Source organism: Pipra filicauda, unplaced genomic scaffold (assembly GCF_003945595.2).
Source record: "Pipra filicauda isolate LSUMZ 115617 unplaced genomic scaffold, ASM394559v2 scaffold9_size5747161_pilon, whole genome shotgun sequence".
Taxonomy (NCBI): domain Eukaryota; kingdom Metazoa; phylum Chordata; class Aves; order Passeriformes; family Pipridae; genus Pipra; species Pipra filicauda.
Window position 1 is genome coordinate 3,293,141 of NW_024105198.1, and position 16,748 is coordinate 3,309,888.

At 57.4% G+C, this 16,748-nt stretch overlaps 1 protein-coding gene across 1 annotated transcript; it reads left to right on the top strand.

The window, feature by feature from the left end:
• The first annotated feature begins 337 nt into the window (after nucleotides 1–337).
• On the top strand, nucleotides 338–12,023 carry EDA2R (ectodysplasin A2 receptor). The gene is made up of 9 exons (XM_027730962.2): nucleotides 338–415; nucleotides 5,038–5,147; nucleotides 5,785–5,963; nucleotides 6,764–6,849; nucleotides 7,021–7,185; nucleotides 7,673–7,819; nucleotides 7,959–8,455; nucleotides 8,682–8,730; nucleotides 9,160–12,023. Exons 2-9 carry the CDS (start codon nucleotides 5,061–5,063, stop codon nucleotides 9,453–9,455), a joined length of 1,506 nt encoding a protein of 501 aa, XP_027586763.1. The 5' UTR covers nucleotides 338–415; nucleotides 5,038–5,060; the 3' UTR covers nucleotides 9,456–12,023.
• Nucleotides 12,024–16,748: the final 4,725 nt, after the last annotated feature.

Here is a 16,748-nt window from a genome sequence, read left to right on the forward strand (position 1 = left end):
GTGGCACCGGGATGCCCCGTCGTTGCCCTGCCCAGACGCCGCGCGGTGCTGCGGCTTCGGCCCTTCCGCTCCCGACTCCCTCCTGGTCCCGCCGTCCCGGTCCCGCCGTCCCGGTCCCGCCGTCCCGGTCCCGCCGTCCCGGTCCCGCCGCTCTCACCGCCCCCGCTCCGCCCCATCGCTCCGCCCCGGCGGCGGCACCGCCAATGGGGCCAGCGGGGCGGGACCGGCGGGTGCTCCTGGTGCCTGGACGAGCTCGGGCTGCTGCTGCTCCGCTCCACGCGGAGTCACTGACGGTCTGGTCCCGGTCCCGGTCCCGGTCCGCGCTGTCTGCCCTGGTCCCGCCGGCACTGCCGGTCTCGCCGGCGCTGCCGGTCCCGGTCCCGGTCCGCTCCGTCCTGCCAGCACCGGTACACAGGTGAGCCGCGGGGTCCGCGTCCCTGCCCGCCCGCCCGCGGCGGTCCCGATCCTCTCCGGTGCCGGTGTCGCCCCGGTGGCGGGGGCGGGGGGACCGGTAGGACCTGCGGCGGGTCCCGCTCCCGGCAGAGCGGCGGCAGCGATACACGTGGGCTGCAGCCGGCTCCCTGATCGCCTCCGAACCCCGGGAGTGCCGGGCCGAGGGGGGCGGGGGCTGGGGACGTGGAGACCGGGGCCGTGGTCCCGGGGGTGCCGGGCGGGGTGATGCTGGGCGGTCGTGCCGCCGCGGAGCGCCTGGCCGGAACGTGTCCGGGCATGCACATCCCGGTGAGCTGCCGCCTTCCCGCGGGCGGGCGGCGGGGGGCGCCGGCGGGGCCGCGGGGGTCGGGCCGGGCCGGGGAGCGACGGGCGAGACGGGACGAGCCGGGTCGGCGGTGTCCGGGAGCGCGGGGCGCGCCCACGACCGGCACCCGCGTGGGCGGCCCCGCCGCACGCACCGCCCCGCCGGCGCGCTGCCCCCGCACCCGTCTCGCCGCCAGCCTCGCCTCCGCTTTTCTGTCAGAAACGAGCAGCCGCCAGGTGCGGAGGTCGGTAGGTTTAGGTCGGATATTAAGAACAATTTCTTCCCCGAAAGGATTGTCGGGCCCTGGCACAGGCTGCCCGGAGGGTGGTGGAGTCCCCATCCCTGGGGGGATTTAGCAGACGTGTGGATGTAGCACTTGGAGATATGGGTTAGTGGTAGCCTGGGCAGTGCTGGGGGAACGGTTGGACTCGAAGATCTTGGAGAGTTTTTACAGTCTCAGTGATTCTGTGATTATTGCAGCAAGACAATGACAATTACTAAGAATTAGATGTGGGGCAAAAAAATCCGAGGTTTTATGCGAATTGATAGGAGCTCTGGAAGTGTTACTTGAGATATCTGGTAAGGCAGAGTGTGAGTCCCCAAGGTGAACAGCCTGAACTTGACAAAAGTCACTGGAAAGTGAGCGTTGGGGACTCCTGTCGTGCGCTGAAGCGGGTGAGAGCAGCCCGGAGCACTTCCCCTCCCCGCCCAAGAGCACGGTGCTTTCACCTAAAGCAAACAGTAGTTCTCAGCCACTCCAGATTAAACAACTAGTGGGCAATTGTATGAGTAGAATCTCCAAAAGTGTTGGAAAACCTGCTGATTTCCAAGCCACATGGAAAGCCTCAGATTCCACCTTTTTTTTCCTCCGCTGCAGCAGAGACTCTCCCAGCACAGTTTGTAGCACAGGGAGAGGCAGAGACGCTGTCCGGACCGGAGTGGGAGAATGGCTGAGCAGGAGACCGGGACTGGCTGTGGCCGAGCACGAGGAGTGCACTCATGTTTTCCAGATAACATTTTTTCCCCTGCTTTTCACTTGCAGTTCTTATTTAGAATTTCAGCTCTCTGAAATAGAGCTCCAATGTATACAAGTGTCTCATCTGAGGTATGGTACTGCCTGGCTGTGCCAGTCAGTCCTGCAGCAGAGGAAACACTTCTGAGGTTGTGCTGGCTCCCGTGGTGACATGGAAGAGCCACTGCCGGGGTGTGGGTGTCTTGAGTCTCTGAAGGTGGCTCTGGGCACTCCCTGTCCCAAGCATGCAGAGACCCATGGCGTGAGGGCACGGGGTCAATGGCTGGAGCAGGGACCAGCCCAGCCCATCTCCTCCTGCCCTGTCTGCACCCCAGCCTGCCCCCCTGCCCTGCCTGCCCTCCCTGCTCTGCCTGCACCCCTGCTGCCCCCCCCTGCCCGGTGCATGCTGGGCAGATGGGGAGAATCAGCAGCGCTAACGCTTTCACTGATCACTTTCATTTTCTACCCTTTCACTTATTAATTTTCTCACCTTCTTTTTCCTACCAGAATCCATTAGCTGGACACAGAAGAAGTAGTTTATATTCCTATATAATCTAATTTTTTTGAAAATCACACTTTTGCAGACAAAAGACAATGGCTGAACCACAGCACTGCGACGGGGTGGATGAACTGCAGCTCATACTGTGGCACTGCTGGAACGATTTCATTTCATGCAGTGAAACTCATTCATCAACTCGTGGGTTTGGTGTCTCAAGGGATGATGCAGTGGGGAGCCTGCTCTGCTTCCCTGCTCAGGCAGGATGTCTCTTTAAGGCAATGAAAGAGTTCTTTAACAAATTAATGATGTTTTTAAGTTAGAAGATCTCATGGATCTCGCACTAGGGCAGGAGATTCTTCTTTCCCCCAACCTATAAGTACATTGATACTGTGTCCAATGTATACTCATTGATACTATGTTAGCTTTATATTCCTCTTCGGCAGATAAATCTGCCCATGCCCTCTGGCAGTCACCTAGAGACCCCATGTGGTTCCCAAAGAGGTGGGAGGGTTTGTTGTTTGGTTTGGGCTTTTTCTTTTGGTTCATTAGGACCAGTTGTTTCAGTCAAGCATTAGACGATCCAAGGTTGCTGCTGTACCGGGGCAGCATCGGGTGGTTTGGACGTGTCCTCCACATACAAATCAAGTGTCTTGGGTCTGGTGGTGTTGAAATAAGAAGTACAAAGATCCCACAGCTTTGAATTTGGTGCCAGATATTCAACAAAGTGTTTGTTCCTTTTATCATTACGCTGTGGCTTGAGCAGCAGCAGGCCTGCCCTGTGCCCAGTATCCTGCTGGCACAGCGGGGAGGGCTGTCTCCCCCATCCTCAGCAATTCCATCATCTTGGCAGACATCCTCACACGTGGAGCAGCTCTGGTGTGGGATTCCTTTGGCCTGTGTAACTTTCTGTATTCGGGGAACTGCTTTAAGCTGGGACTCTCGTGGGGAGGGGGCTGTGAGGGCACCCAGCTGCAGGCCCTTCGGAAAAGGCTGTAAATATATGAGACTGGTCGGATTGTGTTCTCGGACAGTTTCACCAAAAAGCCTGCTGGTTAGGGGTATTTTATTGTGGGGGGAGTTGTTGTTTTTTCCTTTTTTTCCACCAGAACCTTTTTTTGGTGTTACAGCAGCACTTTGGAGAGCAGATAAAGATCAGTCTCTTGCTCTCCACACTCTGGTGTCTGGGCTCCTTTCCTCTTGCCTGCAATTTTGTTTCATTCGTCTTGTGCAAGAGCCAGAACCAAACTCCAGAGCTGAGCATTGGCTGTGCTGACCCCGTACCCCAGAGGCACCTGCCAGCAGGGGCGAGCCTGGCTGCGGGCACGAACTCCCCGAGAGGTTGGGCTCAGGCCACTGGTGTGCTGGCCCCACAGAGCGGTTGGGTGTCGCCCCTCTGGGACCCATCTCTCTGCTTTTCATTTTCTCTCCTGCGTTCAGCCTGTAGCTGAACCCTGACACGAAACCCTGGGCATTTCCCAGGGCAGTGGCATTGAGCTCCCTCTTCACCACCTTCTGAGGTGGTGACAAATCTCCTTTATTTATTTGATAGTGTCAGGAACCTTTACGCTATTTATAGGCTGTGCCCATGCCCCTCCCGAGATGTTTGCAAGACAGATTTAGCCCCTTCAGCTCCTCATGGCCTGTCCCCGAGGGATCGGCTGCGATCCTTGTATCAGCCCGTGCGCTGTGAGCAGGAGCTGTGTGAGGGTGACTCACGCACTGTGCTCGTCCGGGCAGACCTCATCTCCCATGAATCTCGGCCCTCCAGAGCTGGGGGAGCCCAGCCAAGTGTCTGCTTCCAAAAGGCACCAGCAAGGGAGTGGTGGAATTAGGCAGAGGAGGCAGAAAAAGCCTGTGGAGGAATGCTGCCGTGGGAGGGGGGAAGGAGTTCTGTCAGGAGGGGCTGGAGTGCTGGGGGTCCTGCAACTGCTCCCCCTCCACTGCAAAAACCAGAATTGATCAGACGGCCCCAAAACTCCAAATAAATTGCTCAGTTTTGTAGCTTCAGTCTGAACTGCTTGTTCTGGGTGAGATACCGATCCCATGCTCCCCTGTGAGCCACCCTCACTGATGGTGCAGCCCCCCTGTGCCCGGGCTGGTTCTGCCCTCACTTTAGCTGAGCTGTTTATGCACCTCAGAAAGGCCCTGGAGGGTGTTTTGGAGGGAGGGGGGAGCTTGTTCTGCTGGTCCTCTGAGGTCACTGTGAGTGAGCCCACGCTGAGCCAGAATGTGTGCAGAGCAACAGCCTGAGTGGCCACGCAGATCCCGGGCAGAGCAGCAAGGACACAGGTGTGTGTGTGACCAGCATTTGGTCTGTCAGACCAATGCAGCCATGCTGGCCAGAGCTGGGCTGCTGGATCCTGAAGCTGGGACTTTATTGGGCCTTTCCTGGGGCTGAGCTCTCTGCTGACCATCTCAGGTACCCAGAGCTATGGCTGGGGCTGGCAGAATCCACTGGTGACCCAAGCAGTCGGTGGGTCTGCCTCAGTCTTGGGTCTGAAATTTCATTTGTTCCATTGTGAGGCTGTGAGGTGGCAGCTAACGGGGCAATTCATCTGCAGCCTTGCTGGGAAGCCCATCTGGGACTGCTGGAGCTGTGCAGCAGGAACCAGCAACCACCTCCTGCCCGAGTCCCACCCATGGTGCCCAGCAGTGCCAGCTGCCATCCTGGCCAGGTGGAAATGGCCACCCAGAGAAGGGCACGCTGCTCATCCCAAAGGTGTTGGGGCTGGCTGTGACCCCTCTGCCTTCTCTTCCTCTCCTCCCCAGGCTCCCCACTCCTCTCCAGCACAATGGCCTGCCAAGAGAGCGAGTACCTGGATGACCAGAAGAAATGCGTCCCCTGCAGAAAGTGTATGCCTGGGCAGGAGCTTTCCAAGGTAAATTGACTGCTCTGTAAGGAGTGGGAGTCACCTATCACCAAGGCTTTTGCAGTGCTGGGTGAATCCTCTTCCAGCCTCCCTTCAGAAGAATGATCTTAGGTCCTGGAATGTTGGGAAGAGCTCAGACGTGGTAGGATGGGATGGTGAATTGTTTCACCCACCCTGGGTAGGAGGGTGAGACAATGGAAGCAGGAGGTGGTGAGGGATTTTGGGTTGTTCCTCATGCTGCCTTGTTTCACTTTTTGCTGATGGAAGTCTGAATTTCCTCTGGTCCATAGCCCTGAGGTCACACTGCCTGGCCGGGCTGCACGTGGGTGGGTGCCAGCAGGACAATGCTGTGGGTGGTCCCGGCCCAGCCTCAGTGGGGGGTGTCCCAGCGGGGTCTCCCCCGAGGTGCCTCCCTGGGCACGGTGCTGCTGGAGCTTTCCAACAGCCGCAGTGCGCCGGCAGGGCACGGCCGGGCACGAGACTGTTCTGGGGGAGCGCGCTGCTCTCAGCTGGGTTCTGAGAAACCCGCACATGAGTAGTGGCCCCACTACCCTTTGCCCCCAAAGAAGGGACACTTTTCCCCTCAGTAGCATTTGGAACCCACCGTGGCCCCTTGCAGCCGTGCCCCCAACCTTGTGCCCTGCAGGACTGCGGTGACGGCAGCGGTGGGGACGCGCAGTGCGTGGCCTGCCCTCCCAGGAAGTTCAAGGACCGCTGGGGACACCACGGCTGCAAGCCCTGCCTGTCCTGCGCCCTCATCAACCGCCTCCAGAAGTCCAACTGCACGGCGACGGCCGACGCGGTGTGCGGGGAGTGCCTGCCAGGGTGAGCAGAGCCACTGTGGCTGCGCTGGGGCCCGGCAGGGAGGGCATGGGCACAGAGGGGGGCATTTGAAGCTACCTGGGTCGTGGGACCTAAGAGGAGCCTGATGACCCAGGCCTGCTTCTACGAAGACTCTGCTTATTACATGGAAGTCAGACCGATCTGATGGTCCCTTGTAGCTCCAGAGAAGGGAACCTGAAGGCTTCCATAAATTAGCTGTGGAAGAAAAGTTCCAGACCCGAGTTGTTCTGTGGACACCAGTGTGGCCAAGCCCTGAAAGATGAGGGGCTGTAGACCACTGTGGTTGATGGTCCCGAAAGAGGAGGACAGAGGGTGATGTGTTTAAGGACTTACTGCAATGAAACTGCTGTATACAGCCAGCTTGCACCAAGCCTGAGGTCTGCAGACACATGTTGGCCACTAGTGGGACTGGGAGAGGAGCGAGTTGAGGCTTTGGTGTATGAACCTCTTGGTGGACACAGCTGTAGCTGGGGTGTTCCTGGTCCTCTGGAGAGCTGCTTATCTCTATAATCTGCTTCAGCAGACATGGGGCCAGGGAGGGAGGGGCTGTTGGAGGGATGTCACTCCTTGGCAAATGGCTAGGCATGAACAAGTAGCTGCGGTGCAGCTTCAGCCGGCGATGAGAGCCCTGCTGCTGGGGGGTGGCCCAGCTGGCTGGGCAGGAGTGGAGGGTCAGCTGTCCCCCACTGCCATGGGCTGGGCAGCACAGCTGGCTGCACAGCAAGGGTGGTGGGGCCTCACCAGGAGCTGGACACTGCTGAGCCCCTCTGCTCTGTTGGCAGGTTTTACCGGAAAGCACGGATCAGCGGGCAGCTGGAATGGGAGTGCATCCCCTGCACCAAGCAGACGCCCTCCTCCGAGCCACAGTGTAGGTGCCCCTCACTGGGCGAGATCGGGGTGGGTGGTGTGGACATGACGGAGCTGCAGCCCCGCTGCAGAGGAGGAGGGGCACAGTCATGGCATGTGGCGAGGGACACATGGGAAGGGCTGGTCCAAGCCTTGCAGTTTGGCTCCAGCATTTTGTGGCTGATGTTTGCAGGTCGCTCCAGAACTAACCTGGTGAAGGTCGCCATCCCCACTGTACCACCACAGGACACGGCCCTTCTTGCACTGACCAGCAGTGCCCTGATCATCATTGTCCTGGTGCTTCTGGCACTCTCCATCATCTACTGCAAGCGGTTTTGGAAGAGCCAGTGCCAGCGAGGTGAGTCAGTGCTCTCCTCCTCTCTGTGCTGTTCACCTGTGCCCGTGGTTCCTTCTTGCTATGTAGAGTATTGCCCCGAGCATTGCTACTTTGACAGCACAGTGACCCAACTGTTACTTGGCTCATACAGAATAGACACCTTGCCCCGCTTCTCATGCCTGCAGGAACTCTTGTGTGCTTTGCCTGCTCAAAGACACAGAGGATCCTCCCTCCTCCTTGGTGCCATCAGGAGGAAACAGAGAAGGCCATTTTGCACTCAGAACTGGCAGTCCTGACTTCTGGGGTTTCTCAAGCTGGGCAGCTCTTTGCTGCTGAGGGAAGAGAGCAGTAGGTGTGGTGGCCAGGGTTGGGGCACGCTGGCATTCAGCAGCATGCCAGGGAGCTGCTGGCTCCCGGCTCCTTGCCAGCAGACATACCACAGGGCTGAGGATGTGCTGGGGAAGTGGGCCAGGCCTTTGCTTAGGCTGGTTCTCTTCTATCCTCCAAGTCTTCCTGAGGACTCAGAACTTCTCGGGCCAGCGAGCAACGTTCCCGACCGCAGCAGCGCCCGGCAGGTTCCTGTGTGAGGAGCAGATGTCTGGTCCCTGCTGCCTGGGTGTGAAGAACCTGAGCCCTTGCTACAGGCAGGCAGAAGGTACCTGCTCTTGTGCCTTTCCATGGGGAGGGAGGTGGTGCTGGGCTCCATCTGAGTGTCCCAGGACCTGCTGAGATGCCCTGAGGAAGGATGGAGCTGGATGGTGAGTTTGCTGAGCCATGCCTGTTTCTGGTTCCAGGCCCTGTGGAAGCGGTGCAGTTCATTTCGGACGGGGAAGCTGTGGGTCTCCAGCTCCCCTCTCTCCAGCCAGAGATGGACTTGCCGCCGGCCATTGTGATCAGCGCTGCCTCCAAGGCCCAGCTGGGCAGGAGCCTCCTGGAAAGCCAGCCCCTCATCCGGGCCTCAGGCCATGGTGACTGCCTGGCTGGGGTCCTGCCGCCCCCCGCCCCAAGGCAGGGCCAGCCAGGCACGGTGGAGGCCCTGGCCCCCCTCTCCTCCTGCGCCTCCGAGATGCAGCACAAGTGGCCACATGCACCAGTGGAATGCACCGAGCTGGACCTCCAGAAGTTCTCTACCCAGGCAGAGTTTGTGGGCAGCGAGCGGCCGGACGATGCAACGAGCCAGGCAGTGAAGAGGATCCCGGCAGAGAGCAGTGGTGTGGTGCAAGAGGGGGCCCATCGCTTGCCCCCCACCTTGCCAAATCCCACTGCCGATATCCCCCCTGGGGAGCGGCCGGTAAGTTCCTCCAGCCTCATCACTCCTCTGAACTGCTGCCGAGGCTCAGGTGCAGGAGCTGGGCTCGATGGGGGGGTAGGGATGTGGACTGAGGTTTGTTGATACGGGATGGCACAGCTGGAGGAGAAGCACCATTCTGTGAACCCCTGTGATGGCCCTGGGAACAGTGCCAGGCGTTGCTGTTCTCAGCAGACTGCCACCAACCTTGGGGTCTTTGTCTCACCAGGTGGATGATGCCCAGAGCCTGGTGACTCAGATCAGCAGCGCAGCCAAGGGTAAGTGGCCTTTCAGCCTCGTATTTATTCTCCGAGTACTGGGATATCAGAGAGGCAGGTTCTTGGAAGAGAGCTCCTCCAGAAGCCCACCATGGCTGCATGCAGGTGCCAGGGATCACAGGGACTTACCTGACTTGTGGCCTTTGGTGCTGGTTCACAGGGTGCATTTTCTGTGATGCTGCCTTGAGTGGCCTGTGGGCCGGTGGCTGATGGAAGCCCAGTTGTCCCCAGTTACCAGCTTCCCCAGGACTGAGCCAGCTCCATGTTGCTGAGCTCTGAAAGAGCTGTTGGAGGAGATGCCTGCCCTGGCAGGATGTCCTGTCACCTGCTCGGCAGGGGCTGGGGCTGGAGTCCGGCTGCTCTGTTTTCCCTTATCCTGGCCAAGTAGGACAGGTTCTAACCCAGCTCCACTGTGATGCTGCCCCCCAGGTCTCCTAATAGCAGAGCTGCCACATTCCTTGGTGCAGTCACTCGCCTTCTTGTTGGACCCTTCCTTGAACGGTGTGAAGAACTTCGGCCACGTGGCACTGGAGCTGGGGCTCGTGCCCCAGTTGCTGGGACGGATCTCAGGGTTTGAGCAGCTCGTCGCACACTTCACGTACGCGGGAGCCGCCGTGACCGTCCCGCTGCTGGCACAGGCACTGCAGCGGCTCCAGCGGTTCGACGCCTTGCTCCTGCTCTGTGACTACTTCACACTCAGCCCGGTGACAGACCACCAGCACTAGAGGACACGGAGGGATGAACAAAGCTCCATGCACTGCTAGTGTGGGAGAGGATCCAGTGGCCTTCAGTCACGTAACTTCGCCGGTGTGCTTGGGGGCAGAGCATGGAGATGGTCTTTGCATCGTGGAATGGAAGGATGCGAGGGGTTCTGGGAAGCACAGCTGTGCCTGCTCCCAGCTCCGTATGGGAGGGCTCGCTCAGGCCCCTCCAGAGGCTGTTTTTCTCTGGCTGTGACACCCTTGGTCACTGTGCTGCCCGTGATGCAGTGCTCTGGCTCTGCAGTGAGCCCCATCCTGCCCCAGTCTTGCTATGGGGTCCCTCAGCCGTGGGGCTCGGTCTCCATGGGCAGCACCCTCCTATGGGCCTAGCCATCGCCTCCCCTCCATTCCAGCTTTTCTGTCCTTCCTTTGCTCCGTGCTGTGCTTTCCTAGGTGCCAGATGCCACTTTCCCAGTTTGCTTTTTGGTTGTTTCTCTTCCTCCATGCTGGGATTTCCTCAGCAGAGGACCTGGCCATGGCTCACGTGCCAGGCTCCAGCCTTTGCCTCTCTGTGCCACCCTGGCACCTTCCCCTTTGTGTCTGTTTGTCCTGGCAGGAGTCTCAGACTGATCCCCAGGATGAGCTGGTGTACATCTTTGTCCTGGGGCTGTGGCTGCTGGCCTGGGACAGGTGCTGGCTCACTCCCGGGCTCCTGCCATGCCCCACAGCCATCTGCTGCCCATCGCCTCCAAGGCTTTGCAGTGGCACAGGGCAGCAGGGGCAGGGTCGCTGCACTGCTCTGCCCTGGGGAGCGGGTGGCAGCTGGGGGCTGAAGCCATGACTGTGGTCGCAGTCAGCGATGACGTCCCTGTGCCAGCCACAGCAGGGCCAGCTCCTCTTAAAATATTTTTCTTTTTTTTTTTTCCTGCCTATAAATGGCCTGAGTTCTCATTCCTGGGAGTTGCTCCTGGGGAGGGGAGAGACCTTCTGCTTCTAATTTCATCCCGAGGGATTTGTCAGAGTTTGCCGTGGTCCTGCTGCCACTGAGTGCCCCAGTTTCGGTTGCTGTGCCCGGGGCTGAGGACTGGAGGTGTTCAGGCTGTTCTCACTGGGGCTCTGTCAGTGGCCCCGGACGGGCACGTTCCGGTGCGGGGCGCGGCGGCGCGGGGGCGGCGGGCACGCGGGGCTGCGGATGCCGCTCCCGCGGGGTCACGGGTGGAGCAGCTGCCAGCGGGGCTGCGGCGGCAGCGCGGCTCGGTGCCAGGCGGCACTGACACCGGGGTCCAGTAAGGGTCACCCCAGCTGTCCCGAGACTCCCGGGCAGCACTGCCGAGGCTGAACCGGTGGTGCTCGCTCTGGCTCTGTTGCTCTGTCCCTCACGGCCGCGGTGGGTCCACCGAGCGCTGTCTGTGGTCCCGCCCATGGCCGGGGGCTCCGGCCGAGCCGGCGGACGGTGGTCGCCAGCAAGCGGCACTGTTACCCCGCCAGCCCCGCCTGCCGAGCCCGCAGGCTTTGCCTTTATGTGACCACAGTACCTGGAAGAAGCGGGTGCCGTTCTGGGAAGGCAACCCCCTCCAGTCCCGGGTATTAATAGCTGCTCGTGTTTCTTTTCCCTGTTCAGTGCTGTTGGGACTCAAACGCACCCAGGATGTGCTCAGATAAGCAGAGGCATGGGCAGTTTCAACTGGATCTGACACTTTCTCTCTGCTGCTTGTTTCTTCCACAGTCAAGGTCATTTTATTGCTCTTTGCTCCCCAAGACCCAAAGTGTTGGACCTTGTGCCGTTTGGGGCCGGGGTTAGTTGGACTCTCGCTGCACGCTCTGGTTATTAGGGAGCAGCCAGCAGTGTTGCTGCAACACACACAGCCTGGGGCCAGGGATTTCCTGCTGGAGGCTTCTCTGCTGCAGGGAGAGTGCTGGCATTAATCACCTCATAAAATCCAATAAATATTTAATTCCTCAGTGGGCACACTTGGTCACTTCCAGTGGGAAGGTGGATAACTGCACTCGCAGCATCTGAGTAAGAGCTTACCTGCAGCTCAGCTCACCAGTTCTGGCTTTGAAGTTGGGACTGGTCTGGGTGGCACTTGGGGTGCACAGAGCAGCAGCAGCCAGACAGGATGGCAGAGCCAGCCCCCTCCTGTCACATGGCAGCATCTGGAGCAAAGGCTGGGCAGGAAGGGCTGTTAAACTAAAACCATGAATAACAGGCACATGTCACAGGTGCGTGCTGCAGGTCCTTCCATGTGCTGGGCAGCTCTGCTGGTGTGCCAGGGTGGGGCAGGCTCTGGGCCAGCAGATGGAGCGAGGCTTTAATTCTTTATTTTTCTCAGTTGATAAAAAATCAACCCCATTCCCTTCATAGCAAACTATTATTTTTCAGCTGTTGGATGTCTAAGCAATATTATTTACAGCCAAAACTTAACCCCTGCCTTGATGAGGCAGTGCATAGGATGGGTGTGTGCCATGCTGTGCATGCTGTGTAGGGCATTGTGTGCCATGTCGTATGGAGTGAGTAGGGTGGTGTGTGCTGTGCCATGTGTGGTGTGCAGGGTGGTGTGTCCATACCGTGTGTCATGTGTGCTGTGCCATGTGTGGTGTGTAGGGTGGTGTGTCCATGCCATGTGTGATGTGTAGGGTGGTGTGTCCATGCCGTGTGTGGTGTGTAGGGTGGTGTGTCCATGCCATGTGTGGTGTGCAGGGTGGTGTGTCCATACCGTGTGTCATGTGTGCTGTGCCGTGTGTGATGTGTAGGGTGGTGTGTCCATGCCGTGTGTGGTGTGTAGGGTGGTGTGTCCATGCCGTGTGTGGTGTGTAGGGTGGTGTGTCCATGCCGTGTGTGGTGTGTAGGGTGGTGTGTCCATGCCATGTGTGGTGTGTAGGGTGGTGTGTCCATACCGTGTGTCATGTGTGCTGTGCCGTGTGTGATGTGTAGGGTGGTGTGTCCATGCCGTGTGTGGTGTGTAGGGTGGTGTGCCAGGGTGGTGTGTGTGTGTGGTGTGTAGGGTGGTGTGTCCCGTGTGTGGTGTGTAGGGTGCCATGCCGTGTGTGGTGTGTAGGGTGGTGTGTCCATGCCGTGTGTGGTGTGTAGGGTGGTGTGTCCATGCCGTGTGTGGTGTGTAGGGTGCTGTGTCCATGCCGTGTGTCATGTGTGCTGTCCCATGTGCGGTGTGTAGGGTGCTGTGTGCCACGCCGTGTGCAGTGTGCAGGGTGATGTGCTGGTGCTCAGGGTGAGTGTATGCTGTGCATGCTCCTGAGTGTATGCTCCTGCTCCACTGGCACTGCCCCTCGGGCCCCAGCCATGCCACTGGATGTGCTCCCTCGGCACTGGGCTGGCAGAGGCTGGTTTAAGGTGTGTTTTAACTGTTCTCAGTGCCCCTCTCAGAGCCTCACATGTGTTATCAGTGCAAGTCTCTGTGGCTGGTGCTCCAGCAGGGCTTGACATTGCACAAGAGCATTGCAGGACGGGGCTTTTCAGCAGTGAGGCCCCCCCAGCTCCCAGCAAAGGGCTGCTCCCCACTCTCGCTATGTCCATGGCAGGCACCTTCCTTCAGCTGCGGTGACAAAACCAGCTGTGTTTACAAGGGCCAAAATTTCTACAGGTGGCCTTTGGCCAATGCCCCTGGGGATCTTTTGGCCAGCCTGCCTCAAGCCCAGCTGGAGCCCTCAGGGAACCACGAGAGCCTGAAAACAGGGATAATACTGGGACATCAGAATTATGCCTATCCCTGCATGAGGAACTGCTTCAGTGGGGAACCAATGAACTTGATACTTGACTTTTGCCTTTTAATAGTATTTTCAACACAATACATGGAAGGTAAGGGAAAGAAATTCCCGTAGTGCTGGATCTTGTGTCACAGCCTCAGGAAGCTGTTTGTGCCAAGCTAGCATGGCTCTTGGGGAGGTGAAAGGAATGAAACAACTCAGCATCTGTGCAAACTTGAGCTGGGGCTGAACAGTGGAAACACTCCTGCAATGGGGTTATATTTTACAAGCAATTGATTTTTGACACCATTCTTGTCTGGAAGTCTGATTTGCAGAGGAATTTGTATGATAAGTTTAAATCCAGCTCTGTTCTGAGAAGCTCTTAAGCATGGACCTAAAATAGGCACATACTTCAGTGCTGGTAAAGTGTTCATTCTGATGAACAGTTGGGGAACAACCCTCGGATGCTGTTCCTGAATAGGGTGCTCTGGAGAGCTGTCTCCTCACTGTGCTCTTACAGGAATAGGCAATACTGACAAAGACATTGTTTTACTGATCTGGGCACACTTCTTGGAAGGGTCTGCAAGTGTCGGGGGAAGATGCCCTCTGTGTTGGATTATTTTATACTGCAGACTTTGGTGCTTTAAAAAAAAAATAATCACTACATTTCTGTAGCCATGGTTTACCCAGGGTAATACATGGTGTTTTTTATGGTGGATGTTATTTTTCTTTAAGGTTACAAATAGGTTATTTATATTTTTGTAAATTCTGTGTTGTTACCATTGTAATTCTGATGTAGCATTGCTTGTTAGGTTTGGGGTGTTGTCTGTGTTCAAATCTAGCAGTAGCTGAAGCTCCTGCCTTCTGTGTTAATGGTGGGAGTTCCCCCACATTCCTCCAGACCTGGTGCTCTTGAGTGCTGTGTGTTTGTAGTTCAATAAATTTTGGATCCAGAGGTGATGATGCTCAGTGAGTTTTGATTCCCCCCCCGTGGGTCCCCTGCCCACCTGCTGGTGGGGGCAAATGCTGCAGGGGCTGCAGGGGGCTGGTGGGCCCTGTCTGGCAGGGGCCTGTCTGGCAGGGCAGGCAGGGCTTCTCAGAGAGATGCTGCAGCAGCTGAGGCTGTCAGCCTTGTCTTAGGTTGATGCACAAGGACTGATAATAAACCAACCATGTTCCCCTCAAAGTACTTGGGATTCTCCTCCTCCACACTGGGAAAAGAGGTAGCTGTATGTGGAGTAAGGCTGGCAGAGGAACATATGTGCTCTATGCAAGCAGAGAAGTGTGAGGTTGAGAACCTGCTCCTCGGTGGTCAGGGCAAGGCTGGCTCCCACCCCAGTCCTGGTGCCACCTCAGCCACACTTTGCAGAGAGGCTGGCAGCACGTCAAGGTGCTGGAGTACATGGTCCTTACCTCAGCTGCCTCCAGCAGGAACATCTCCAGCTGGGATGCAGAGCTATGCAAAGGCACTCACAGCTTGGCAAGCCTCCAGCTCCAGAGGGAATGCCAGGGAATGCTGTTTGGCCCACGCGATGCATGTGCACCATCTCCTGAGCTGTCTCTGGAGGGGGAATGCAGATGTGTGTCCTGCTCCCAGCAGCCACAGCTTGCAGACAGCAATCCTACCGAGCCACATGTTCCTGACAGATGAGGTTTTGCTTTGAAGAACTCAGGTGAAACCTGTGGGAGTAGATACCTCACCTGCACCCCCTGAGGATGTACCTGCAGAGGTGGAGACTGTGGCTCTGTCCCCGTGTGGACAGTGACCCCTGAGACGAGATTATGTTAGACCTGCTGAGGTGAGACTGCAAACTGGTGGGGTCTTCGCATCATTCTCACAGGGGACCTCCCTCTGAGGGCGTGTCCTCCCACCCCTGAGCACTGAGTGGCAAAGGGGAGCCATGGAGGAGGCTGGCCAGGGTGAGGAGGTGTTATCACTAATGAAGTATTCTGGGTGGGATCTTGCTTGGAACCAGACTAACCAATGAGCCCTGAGTTAACACGGACTGTGTGGTCTGTGGACAGTGAAGTCAGAGGAGCTTTCTAAGGTCTTCCTCGTGTGCAACCTCTGGAGGCACAGAGCACGTGCTTTTACAGTTGGACTTTTTCCTGAAGCCCTATGTTTGCTTCTCCGTTTTTGGGCTGTGATGACCTGGATCAAGAACAACGTCGTGTTAAAACACAAACCTAAACATCGTAGTTACAAGGAGGGGAGGGCAGAGAAGGGAGCAGTGGGCAGGGGAAGGCTGCCCTTTTCCGTGCAGTAGAGGGGTAGAGGGGAGCCCTCGCTCCTCAGCCGGGTCTGACCGAGCTGCAGCGGGCAGCGACCAAACGCCAGGAGTGACACCGGCGGCTCTGGAGCGCCTCGGCAAACAGCTTTCCTGCTTTCACACTTCATTTCCTCACCTAACCTGAACCAGGAGGCTCACCACTGAGGAAACCTCAAACACCTGTGGCAGACTGGTTTCAGACCCGGGATGAGGGAGCTGTGGAGAGGAAGGAGGGGGGAGGAAGGTGCCACTGTTTTTTCCCACTCTCGACTTGCTGCTAGTCCCCACTCCCAGCCTGTCCTCAGGCACACAGACCCTGGAGGCAGGGGGAGCAGAGCTGCTCTCCAAGCATCCCTCACGTCCCCAGGCCCAGTGATGGTGATGAGCAGCTGCAGTGGCTTTAGGTGAGGGATGGGAGTGAAGATGCAGTGACTGCCCATGGTGGGGGCTCAGTTCCACTCTCCAGCCTTCCTGTGTGCATCCATTGGGGGGAGGAAAGAGCAGAAATCTCAGGGAACAACGGCAGGGAAGAAGGGGATTCTCACAGGTGAACTCAAGGAGAGAGGCAGTAATTAAATTTCAGCTGATTCTGATGTCAGGAGGGACAGGCTCAGAGGATGCTTAACCTCCTTTTGCTCTGCCCCTTGCATGGGAATCGCTCATCCCCGTGGGCCTCGATGGCATTCAGCTCCATAATAAACCCCTCCTCCCACTGGGCACATCCTGCTCAGCCCTGCACTGCCCTCCACGTGCCCCTGGCCCCTGCAAGGACAGCAGGACAGGTGGGTAAGTTTCCATTGCTAAAATTGAAGACTGAAATCCATTAGAGAGAACTGAATTTCCAGACTGGAGTTCCTTTCCTTCTCTGCTTTCCTTCCCCACAGGTGATGTTTTTACAGGTTTGTTCTCTGATTTTCTAATTCTATATTTCCCCCAGGCTTCCCCCGCATGCTCAGTTCTCACCTCACCATGCCTCTGCAGGACACAAGGACTATTACCAGTGAAGAAAACACGTTTCACAGCACATTATTGAATTGGATGTGTTTGCCCAGAGACAGAAATGTATTGTTCTTCTACCTTCCTCACGGGTACTTTCAAAAAGCAGCTGAAAAGCTTTAGCAGTGTGTTTGGGACATCCCCAGCATCCCTGGCTGCTCAGCGCCCACCCAGGCAGTGCCGCCTTCACCCACAGTCACTGTGGGCACACAAGCCACTACACCCTGGGGGAACTGGACAGACTGCTTAGGGAATTAAGGGAACATTAGTGAGAGCAAACCGTCTCAATTGGGACCAAACTGGGAGCAACAACATCCATCACACCAAAAAAAAAAAAAAAAAAAAA

Coding starts and splice junctions, on each gene's coding strand:
- EDA2R (XM_027730962.2), top strand. CDS start 5,061: ATGGCCTGCCAAGAGAGCGAGTACCTGGATGACCAGAAGAAATGCGTC. Junction 5,148..5,784: donor CTGGGCAGGAGCTTTCCAAG/GTAAATTGACTG, acceptor TGTGCCCTGCAG/GACTGCGGTGACGGCAGCGG. Junction 6,850..7,020: donor GCCCTCCTCCGAGCCACAGT/GTAGGTGCCCCT, acceptor TGATGTTTGCAG/GTCGCTCCAGAACTAACCTG.